The following is a 12,077-nucleotide window of genomic DNA, read 5'->3' as shown; positions in this document are numbered from 1 at the left end:
ATTTACATATTTTTCTTCACTTATCTTTTTACATTTTTTCTTCTAAAAACTCAACCTCAAAGCACTCTCCTGCAACCCGCCTCATCAATTTAAAAAAGAAAGTATTATTTACCTCATCTGAATTCCACAACAGAAGCTAGCCAGAGGTTAGCCATTTTCACTGGCTAACGTTGGAGTTCAGCTAGCCACGGTTAGCTGTCCTCAGCTATCCATTAGCTCGAAAAGCTATCGCCAGTTTTTTGTACAGCGCGACTCAGACCAGAGCATACCGGACCTATTCTCTCTCCTTTCCCCGATTTCTACCGCAGGCTCTGGACATTTACACCTGGATCTTGCAGCTAACTAGCTGCTACCTCAGTGACTATTGGCAACGTCGGTCACGGAATTAACACACATTATTACGGAGCTAGCCAGCTGAAGAGTTCCGTCAGCCACTCGTGGGCTTTTCCTGAGCTAGCCAGCTGAAGTGTCTCCTGGGCTACAATCACCTATCCTGACCCTTTTTACTGCAGATGCGGAGCCACATCGGGTCTTCACGACTGGACCACCGACGTTATCTGCCCGAGGGAGTTATCCAACTGGCCCCTCCATCGCGACGTAACCTGAACGCCCATCTGTGGCCGGCTAATCGTTAGCTGTCTTATCGGCTGCGATCTGAATGGGTCTATCAGACAATTTTCTTGGGCCACTATAACTAACTATTTTGCCAACTTGGACAGGTCCCCCCTTCCACACGGAACCCCACTAACCCACAGACGGAAACGCACGAGGTGGCTAAAAACAGACCTCCCTCCATCTTCCACCAGCTTGCTACCTATGGCCCGGCTAGCTGTCTGAATCTCACTGGACCCTTTGATCACTCAGCTAAGCATGCCTCTCCTTAATGTCAATATGCAATGTCCATTGCTGTTCTGGTTAGTGTTTATTGGCTTATTTCACTGTAGAGCCTCTAGCCCTGCTCATTACACCTTATCCAACCTCTCAGTTCCTCCACCCACACATGCTATGACATCTTCTGGTTTCAATGATGTTTCTAGAGACAATATCTCTCTCATAATCACTAAATGCCTAGGTTTACCTCCTCTGTACTCACATCCCACCATAACTTTGTCTGTACATTATACCTTGAAGCTATTTTATCGCCCCCAGAAACCTGCTCCTTTTTCTCTCTATTCTGGACGTCACAGATTACCAATTCTTATAGCTTTTAGCCGTACCCTCATACTTATTCTTCTCTGCTCCTCTGGGGATGTAGAGGTGAATCCAGGCCCTGCAGTGCCTGGCTCCACTCCTACTCCCCAGGCGCTCTCTTTTGATGACTTCTGTAAACGTAATAACCTTGGTTTCATGCATGTTAACATTAGAAGCCTCCTCCCTAAGTTTGTTTTATTCACTGCTTTAGCACACTCTGCCAACCCGGATGTCCTAGCTGTGTCTGAATCTTGGCTTAGGAAGTCCACCAATAACTCTGAAATCTTCATCCCTAACTGCAACGTTTTCAGACAAGATAGAACGACCAAAGGGGGCGGTGTTGCAATCTACTGCAGAGATAGCCTGCAGAGTTCTGTCCTGCTATCCAGGTCTGTACCCAAACAATTTGAACTTCTACTTTTAAAAATCCACCTCTCCAAAAACAAGTCTCTCACCGTTGCCGCCTGCTATAGACCCCCCTCGGCCCCTAGCTGTGCTCTGGACGCCATATGTGAACTGATTGCCCCCCCATCTATCTTCAGAGCTCGTGCTACTAGGTGACCTAAACTGGGACATGCTTAACACCCCAGCCATCCTACAATCCAAGCTCGATGCCCTCCATCTCACACAAATTATTAATGAACCCACCAGGTACAACCCCAAAGCCGCAAACACTGGCACCCTCGTAGATATCATCCTAACCAACGTGCCCTCTAAATACACCTCTGCTGTTTTCGACCAAGATCTCAGCGATCACTGCCTCATTGCCTGCACCCGTAATGGGTCAGCGGTCAAACGACATCCACTCATCACTGTCAAACGCTCCCTGAAACATTTCAACGAGCAAGCCTTTCTAATCGACCTGGCCCTGGTATCCTGGAAGGATATTGACCTCATCCCGTCAGTAAAGGATGCCTGGTTATTTTTTTAAATGCCTTCCTCACCATCTTAAATAAGCATGCCCCTTTCAAGAAATTTAGAACCAGGAACAGATATAGCCCTTGGTTCTCCCCAGACCTGACTGCCCTTAACCAACACAAAAATATCCTGTGGCGTTCTGCATTAGCATCGAACTGCCCCCGCGATATGCAACTTTTCAGGGAAGTTAGAAACCAATACACACAGGCAGTTAGAAACCCCCAAGGCTAGCTTTTTCAAACAGAAATTTGCTTCCTGCAACTCAAACTCGAAAAAGTTCTGGGACATTGTAAAGTCCATGGAGAATAAGAACACCTCCTCCCAACTGCCCACTGCACTGAGGATAGGAAACTCTGTCACCACCGATAAATCCACTATAATTGAGAATTTCAATAAGCATTTTTCTACGGCTGGCCATGCTTTCCACCTAACTACCCCTACTGCATTCAACAGCACTGCACCCCCCACAGCTACTCGCCCAAGCCTCCCCCATTTCTCCTTCTCCCAAATCCATTCAGCTGATGTTCTGAAAGAGCTGCAAAATCTGGACCCCTACAAATCAGCTGGGCTTGACAATCTGGACCCTTTCTAAAATTATCTGCCGAAATTATTGCAACCCCTATTACTAGCCTGTTCAACCTCTCTTTCGTGTCGTCTGAGATTCCCATAGATTGGAAAGCAGCTGCTGTCATCCCCCTCTTCAAAGGAGGTGACACTCTTGACCCAAATTGCACCAGACCTATATCCATCCTACCCTGCCTTTCTAAGGTCTTCGAAAGCCAAGTCAACAAACAGATTACCGACCATTTCGAATCCCACCGCACCCTCTCCGCTATGCAATCTGGTTTCAGAGCTGGTCATGGGTGCACCTCAGCCACGCTCAAGGTCCTAAACGATATCGTAACCGCCATCGATAAGAAACAATACTGTGCTGCCGTATTCATTGACCTGGCCAAAGCTTTTGACTCTGTTAATCACCACATCCTCATCGGCAGACTCAGTAGCCTTGGTTTCTCAAATGATTGCGTCGCCTGGTTCACCAACTACTTCTCTGACAGAGTTCAGTGTGTCAAATCGGAGGGCCTACTGTCCGGACCGCTGACAGTCTCTATGGGGGTACCACAGGGTTCAATTCTTGGGCCAACTCTTTTCTCTGTATACATCAATGATGTCGCTCTTGCTGCTGGTGAATCTCTGATCCACCTCTACGCAGACGACACCATTCTGTATACTTCTGGCCCTTCTTTGGACACTGTGTTAACAACCCTCCAGACGAGCTTCAATGCCATACAACTCTCCTTCCGTGGCCTCCAACTGCTCCTAAACACAAGTAAAACTAAATGCATGCTCTTCAACCGATTGCTACCTGCACCTGCCCGCCTGTCCAGCATCACTTCTCTGGACGGTTCTGACTTAGAATTTGTGGACAACTGTAAATACCTAGGTGTCTGGTTAGACTAAACTCTCCTTCCAGACTCACATCAATCATCTCCAATCCAAAGTTAAATCTAGAATTGGCTTCCTATTTCGCAACAAAGCATCCTTCACTCATGCTGCCAAACATACCCTCGTAAAACTGACCATCCTACCAATCCTCGACTTCGGCGATGTCATTTACAAAATAGCCTCCAATACCCTACTCAACAAGCTGGATGCACTCTATCACAGTGCCATCCGTTTTGTCACCAAAGCCCCATATACTACCCACCACTGCGACCTGTACGCTCTCGTTGGCTGGCCTTCGCTTCATAATCGTCGCCAAACACATTGGCTCCAGGTCATCTACAAGACCCTGCTAGGTAAAGTCCCCCCTTATCTCCGCTCACTGGTCACCGTAGCAGCACCCACCTGTAGCACGCGCTCCAGCAGGTATATCTCTCTGGTCACCCCTAAAGCCAACTCCTCCTTTGGTCGTCTCTCCTTCCAGTTCTCTGCTGCCAATGACTGGAACGAACTACAAAAATCTCTGAAACTGGAAACACTTATCTCCCTCACTAGCTTTAAGAACCAGCTATCAGAGCAGCTCCCATATCACTGCACCTGTACATAGCCCATCTATAATTTAGCCCAAACTACTACCTCTTCCCCTACTGTATTTATTTATTTTATTTATTTTGCTCCTTTGCACCATATTATTTATATTTTAACTTTGAACTTTCTTCAAACTACAAATCTACCATTCCAGTGTTTTACTTGCTATACTTTATTTACTTTGCCACCATGGCCTTTTTTGCCTTTCTCTCCCTTATCTCACCTCATTTGCTCACATTGTATATAATCTTATTTTTTCTACTGCATCATTGATTGTATGTTGTTTTACTCCATGTGTAACTCTGTGTTTTTGTAAGTTGTCGAACTGCTTTGCTTTATCTTGGCCAGGTCGCAATTGTAAATGAGAACTTGTTCTCAACTTGCCTACCTGGTTAAATAAAGGTGAAATAAAATGAAAAAATAAATAAAAGGTTGCGTACTGCTAGCCCTGCATCGGACTCTACCTACCCTAGGCTACATCATGCATACTATCAGGAATTTAGCCATGAAGCTACTGTGGAAAGAAGTCGTAAACAGGCAACGTGTGCTGTAGCTGGCGTGTGGCCACCTCTATTCTGAAGTGCTAGCCTGTTATGTGTCACTGGTTGTCACAAGCTACTGTTGTGGCAGACAACCTGTGATGCAGTGCCGACGCTGCCAGTTGGAAATCTGTCAACAATTGGGAGCTACAGTAACACTACAGGCCTGTTGCTGATGCTTACTGTTCATCTGGGTCTCTGTCCGCACTTCTTCCTTGACAGGCCATTGAGGGCCCTGGCTTTCTGCTGCCCTGGGATCAATCACACTGACTTTACTATTTACGCAAATTCTATCAAAATTGGTTTCCTCATAAGTGTCTCCTGGCTCTGTGAAATGGAGAAATGCACACATAGGAGAGAAAATGAGGAGAGGACTGGAGAAAACAAAGTGCTAAGCCTATATGCTATGTGACAGTTGAAATTGTAAACATTACTTGCATATATAACACGTCAAGGCCCCGACCAGAGGGCAATGCCGCCCCCATTTCAACGTGATTCCTGTCCTATAGCAGAAACTGTCCTTAAATGTTCCACCTCAGAAGAATGACTCAGGCTGCTAATACATATTCACGAATTGAGGGTGGGAACGTTGTGGGTGATGTCCATGTGGACTGGAGAAATAACAAGTAGGGCACTGATGGCTGTCAGTGTACCTAGCTAGCAATGCTAACCTTATCTAGCAAATCTGTTGTTGCTACACCTTATTCAAAGGATTAGCCAGCTAGGCTATGGCTGGACCTGGATTTGTCATAAGCATGTAGGGCCAACTTTGCCACAGATGGATAGGGGAAACAAGTATCTTTTGACTTTATCTCCAACGTTTTGGCATCTTCCATAAATTGCGGCTGCAAATCCGCCATAGAAATAGAAAGAATAAGATGAAAATCCGGAAATATGAATAGCATGGTTCTCACAGCTAGGGGAAGGCTACAATGACTTTACTCATGATGCATGCCGCAAATGATATGTTACAGCACCCTGAGCGCATCTAACACGAAACGAAACAAAACACCAATACTTGATCTAACAACTGCATAAGAATCTTGTGGAATCTTCTTTCACGGATGCCTTTTCCATCTAGGAAAGACCCTGGTGATTTCTATCTGCACCAATCAAAGCAGTGGAGCGTGATCAAAACTTTTACTGTTTTTGTTTAAACGGTCTGGGTGAACTATCTTCATGAGTTAGAAAAGTGGATTTGTACAGGTGAAGATTTTTTTGTTTTGTTTTAAAACGGCAATCAGCTGTAGAAACCATAACAAAGCAATTCGACTCGCCCCGGTTTCGGTAAAAAGCTATGGGATCCCTGTTTCAAGAAAGAAAAGTCCTGAAAACATGTTGTCTCACTTTTTTTAAATAAAGAATATGGGAAACAGGCTATATGATGGATAATACCAGTGTTTTGACGTAGGTAGAGCCGACTAGCAATATCTACTACAGTAAAAATATTAATCTATTTACTTTTAGTCAGATATCGATATCCTACAAAAATAATAGCGCGATACCTAACTGTAGCGAACATTTGGAGTAAAACACGCTTATATTTTTGGTTCTGATGGGGTACAACCGTTGAACTAAGCTCATGAGACATTTATAAGTTATGTTCCCATTAATTCTTGAAGAATATATCAAAGTCCAAAAATGGATGTAGCATCTGCTGATTTCCCCTTTTAATGTGATGGTCATGAAAATACTGTAGGAGTTTTCTCTGTGTAGTGGAGGCCTACTGATCTGCACCTGGGTCTAACTTGATCGCTGCTACTAATTTACAACATTATTCATGTAAATGAATTAAATAGGCCCTTTCCCCCATGTTCTGTGGGTAAAATCAGCGCGTTCATTCATTTTCTATCTTCAATAATTGTCAATGTTCTCCACCCTTCCTAGTATAGAGCAACTCTTTTGTATCCATTTCCTTTGATGTTTTGTGTGTGAGTGCTACTCTTGACTATGCAGGCAGGCACACCCAAACTAATGGACTACTGTGAGAAGTGGTTGTGATCCTGTCTATCTCTTCCTTTCTGACAAGCTCCAATCGGCACAGTTTGTCCTCCCACTCCCTCTCTTCCTACTCACTTTTTCCTCTTTGTTCCTTTCTCAATATTTCTACTTTTTACTGCAGTTGAAAAACTCATGCACGCACGATCGCTCGCACACACACACAGATCATGCTGCAAAGCATTGTGTGGACCTTTTTTGAGTGTAGAACAATGGTTAGCCAGGGTGTGATGTTGTGTAATGTGCCAGAGACTGCTAAATGGGTATTCCAGAAATCAGAACAGAAATGATGGGAGGCTGGTAGTAGAACTGGAAATGTTCTCTACTTTGATCTTCCCCAACTCATTATAGTGTTTTTTTTTTCTTTCTTCTAAATGTATTTATTTTTACATTTCAAGTGGTTGTTTTGTTTCAGTACTGTAGTGGTAGTAAAACTACAGTGCATTCAGAAAGTATAAACATTTTGTTACGTTACAGCCTTATTCTAAAAATGGATTAAATTGTTTTTTTCTTCATTACTCTACACACAATATCCCATAATGACAAAGCAAAAACAGGTTTTTAGAAATGTTTGCAAATGTATTAACTGAAATATGACATTTACATAAGTATTCAGACCCTTTCATAGCTAGCTACAAGCTTGGCACACCTGTATTTGGAGAGTTTCTCCCATTAAAAAAACAAACAAAAAAAAACACATTTCTCTGTAGATCCTCAAGCTCTGTCAGGTTGGATGGGGAGTGTCGCTGCACAGCTATTTTCAGGTTTCTCCAGAAATGTTCAAGTCTGGGTTCTGGCTGGGCCGATCAAGGACATTCAGAGACTCGTCCCGAAGCCACTCCTGTGTTTTCTTGGCTGTGTGCTTAGGGTCGTTGTCCTGTTGGAAGGTGAACCTTCACCCCAGTCTGAGGTCCTGAGTGCTCTGGAGTAGGTTTTCATTAAGGATCTCTGTACTTTGCTCCTTCATCTTTCCCTCGATCCTGACTAGTCTCCCAGTCCCTGCTGCTGAAAAACATCCCCACAGCATGATGTTGCCACCACCATCTTCACCTTAGGGATGGTGCCAGGTTTCTTCCAGACGTGACAGTTGAACTCTTTGGCCTGATTGCCAATCTTAGTTTCATCAGATCAGAGAATCTTGTTTCTCATAGTCTGAGAGTCCTTTAGGTGCCTTTTGGCAAATTCCAAGCGGGCTCACATGTGCCTTTTACTGAGGAGTGGCTTCAGTCTGGTAGCTCTACTATAAAGGCCTGTTTGGTGGAGGGCTGCAGAGATGGTTGTCCTTCTGGAATATTCTCCCATCTCCACAGAGGAACTCTGGAGCTCTGTCAGTGACGTCTCACCCGATGGCTCAGTTTGGCAGGGTGGCCAGCTTTAGGAACGTCTTGGTGGTTCCAAACTTCTTCCATTTTAAGAATGATGGAGGCCACTGTGTTCTTAGACCTTTTTTAATGCTGCAGAAAGTTCTGAGTGCCTTTCCAAATCATGTCCAATCAATTGAATTTACTACAGGTGGACTCCAAGTTGTAGAAACATCTCAAGGATGATCAATGGAAACAGGATGGACCTGAGCTCAATTTCGAGTCTCATAGCAAAGGGTCTGAATACTTATGTAAATAAGGTATTTCTGTTTAGATTTTTTTTTTATACATTTGCAAAAATAGCCAAACCTGTTTTCGCTTTGTGATTATGGGGTATTTTGTGTAGATTTTTAATGAATTTTAGAATACGGCTGTAACAAAATGTGTTTTGGCAAGGAATAACCTACAAATTATTTGTATGGTAAACTAAATAAGAATTTCCACCTTGACCAACAAACTGCATGAATGACTCTTTAATTTAAACAGCATTTTAGAGTTTGCGTGTATACTATGTAACCTAACATGTCTGTTTTACTTGCTCACTGATTTCCCCCCCACACACACACCTCTTTTCGCAGGTGTGGTAGAGGGGGACCTGGCTGCAGTAGAGGCCTATAAGTCATCAGGGGGGGACATCGCCAGGCAGCTGACGTCCGACGAGGTGCGTCTCCTAAACCGGTCATCGGCCTTCGACGATGGCTTCACCCTGGTCCACCTGGCCATCCGCTTCCAGAGGCAGGACATGCTGGCCGTGCTCCTCACTGAGGTCAGGACAATACACAGGCTCTGCAAATGTATTATCATAATGGTACTGGTCAAGGACTGTTGTCTTTTTCTAATGTACCAGTTCGGCTCGATTAAATGTATGTAATCACTCCATCTCCAGGTTGTTAGTTTATATTCATCAATGTTTTGACGATACCACAGATGCGCTCTAAGGACATAGTGGGTGGGATGTGTTGTATTGACGGTAGACTCTCTTATCCCAGGGTTAGTAAGGGGGTGAGCCTTGGAAGGACCGGCAGGAATGTGTCCCCTAAGGGGGAAGGGGCAGGGTCTACCTGGGGCCTGCTCAGAAGGGTGCACTGTTTCAGAACGTTCAGATAGAAATGGATTGTGTTGAACAGGGATTCAAATCAGGCAATTGAGTCAGTTCTACTCATTACATTCCTCTCTGCAACGCTCTGAACGTTTCATCTGTGTTCCTGTGGCGTTCTGCATTAGCATCGAATAGCCCCCGCGATATGCAACTTTTCAGGGAAGTCAGGAACCAATATACTCAGTCAGTTAGGAAAGCTAAGGCTAGCTTTTTCAAACAGAAATTTGCTTCCTGTAGCACTAATTGGGACACTGTAAAGTCCATTGAGAATAAGAGCACCTCCTCCCAGCTGCCCCCTGCACTGAGGCTAGGAAACACTGTGACCACCGATAAATCTACTATAATCGATTATTTTTCAACAGCTGGCCATGCTTTCCACCTGGCTACTCCTATCCCGGCCAACATCTCAGCACCCCCTGCAGCAACTTGTCCAACCCCCTCCCCGCTTCTCCTTCACCCAAAACCAGACAGCTGATGTTCTGAAAGAACCGCAAAATCTGGATCCCTACAAATCAGCTGGTCTAGACAATCTGGACCCTCTCTTTTCTAAAAGTATCCGCCGAAATTGTTGTAACCCCTATTACTAGCCTATTCAACCTCCCTTTCGTATCGTCTGAGATCCCCAAAGATTGGAAAGCTGCCGCGGTAATCCCCCTCTTTAAAGGTGGAGACACCTTAGAACCAAACTGTTATAGACCTATATCCAATCTGCCCTGCCTTTCTAAAATCTCTGAAAGCCAAGTTAACAGATCACCGACCATTTCGAATCCCACCGTACCTTCTCCACTATGCAATCTAGTTTCCGAGCTGGTCATGGGTGCACCTCAGCCACGCTCAAGGTCCTAAACGATATCATAACCGCCATCGATAAAAGACAGTACCGTGCAGCCGTCTTCATCGACCTGGCCAAGGCTTTCGACTCTGTCAATCACCGCATTCTTACCGGCAGACTCAATAGCCTTGGCTTCTCAAATGACTGCCTCGCCTGGTTCACCAACTACTTCTCAGAGTTCAGTGTGTCAAACTGGAGGGCCTGTTGCCCACACCTCTGGCAGTCTCTATGGGGGTGCAACAGGGTTCAATTCTCGGGCCGACTCTTTTCTCTATATATCAACGATGTCGCTCTTGCTGCAGGTGATTCCCTGATCCACCTCTACATAGACTACACCATTCTGTATACATCTGGCCCTTCTTTGGACACTGTGTTAACTAACCTCCAAACGATCTTCAATGCCATACAACACTCCTTCCATTGCCTCCAACTGCTTTTAAACGCTAGTAAAACTAAGTGCATGCTCTTCAACCGATTGCTGCCCGCACCCTCCCGCCCGACTAGCACCATTACTCTGGACGGTTCTACAAACTACAAATACTTAGGTGTCTGGCTAGACTGTAAACTCTTCTTCCAGACTCACATTAAGTGTCTCCAATCAAAAATTAAATCTAGAATTGGCTTCCTATTTCTCAACAAAACCTCCTTCACTCATGCTGCCAAACATACCCTCGTAAAACTCACTATCCTACCGATGTAATTTACAAAATATCCCCCAACACTCTACTCAGCAAATTCGATGTAGTCTATCACAGTGCCATTCGTTTTATCACCAAAGCCCCATATACTACCCACCACTGCGACCTGTATGCTCTAGTTGGCTGGCCCTCACTACATATTCGTCGCCAAACCCACTGGCTCCAGGTCATCTATAAGTCTATGCCGATCACTGTACCTGTACACAGTCAATCTGTAAATAGCACACCTCATCCCCATATTATTATGTTGCTCTTTTGCACCCCAGTATCTCTACTTGCATGTCATCATCTTCACATCTATCACTCCAGTATTAATGCTAAATTGTAATTATTTTTGCCTCTATGGCCTATTTATTGCCTACCTCCCTACTCTTCTACATTTGCACACACTGTACATTTTTCTATTGTGTTATTGACTGTACGTTTGTTTGTAACTGTGTTGATTCTGTCGCACTGCTTTGCTTTATCTTGGCCAGGTCGCAGTTGTAAATGAGAACTTGTTCTCAACTGGCCTACCTGGTTAAATAAATAAAGGTGAAAAAATAAAATCTTGGTTTCATGCTCCCTAGGTTGTATTTGCAGTTGGAGACCGTTGTATCATTCCTGTGTCATGTTCTCTGTGTCTAGGTGTCCCAGCAGGCAGCTAAGTGTATCCCAGCCATGGTGTGCCCTGAGCTGACGGAGCAGATCCGTCGTGAGGTGGCTGCCTCCCTGCACCAGCGCAAGGGAGACTTCACCTGCTACTTCCTCACTGACCTGGTCACCTTCACCCTGCCAGCAGGTCAGCCTCCCTCTGACCTATTATACACTACCTGCAGTAGTTTTATTTAGCCTCGTTACTGTGTATAGTTATGTGGTAGTAACTACCTGCAGTAGTTTTATTTAGCCTCGTTACTGTGTATAGTTATGTGGTAGTAACTACCTGCAGAAGTTTTATTTAGCATCGTTACTGTGTATAGTTATGTGGTAGTAACTACCTGCAGTAGTTTTATTTAGCCTCGTTACTGTGTATAGTTATGTGGTAGTAACTGTTTTGCTGCTCTTCTACTGTAAAGCTTCTTGTCTTCTATGATGGTAGAATGCATGTTTTGTTGGTGGTCGGGAATTGCATAATGGTATGGTTGTTTCCAACTACTCTGAGTGAAATGCTTTCCGTGGTACCAGCTTAGGCTGAAGCAGTGTTTCCCAAACTGTGGGGCGCCCACCCCCCTAGAGGTAGGGTAAGATGAACAAACACAGCTTAATTATACTACTAGATTAAAATAAGATGGATTTCTACTCACACTTAAATCTTGTGATCGTATTTTTTTGATTAAAAGCATAACATTATTTTTGGTGGACTCTCGCAGCATGCTGCTCCACCTGATCTCTTTCCCCTTCTCTCTCCCAATAAACAAACCCTCACATCTG

At 44.5% G+C, this 12,077-nt stretch overlaps 1 protein-coding gene across 1 annotated transcript in view; it reads left to right on the top strand.

Annotated features, from left to right (window-relative positions):
- LOC100380861 (ubiquitin thioesterase Zranb1) overlaps positions 1-12,077 on the top strand; it is a 28,561-nt gene that overhangs the window by 5,986 nt on the left and 10,498 nt on the right. The window contains exons 3-4 of the mRNA XM_014154718.2: positions 8,617-8,804; positions 11,295-11,448. Coding sequence (XP_014010193.1) covers positions 8,617-8,804; positions 11,295-11,448 — 342 coding nt within the window. The remainder of the gene's footprint in view (positions 1-8,616; positions 8,805-11,294; positions 11,449-12,077) is intronic.

Source organism: Salmo salar, chromosome ssa18 (assembly GCF_905237065.1).
Source record: "Salmo salar chromosome ssa18, Ssal_v3.1, whole genome shotgun sequence".
NCBI classification, from domain to species: domain Eukaryota; kingdom Metazoa; phylum Chordata; class Actinopteri; order Salmoniformes; family Salmonidae; genus Salmo; species Salmo salar.
The sequence above is the reverse complement of the archived record's forward strand: the minus strand, read 5'-3'. Positions and strand labels throughout refer to the sequence as shown.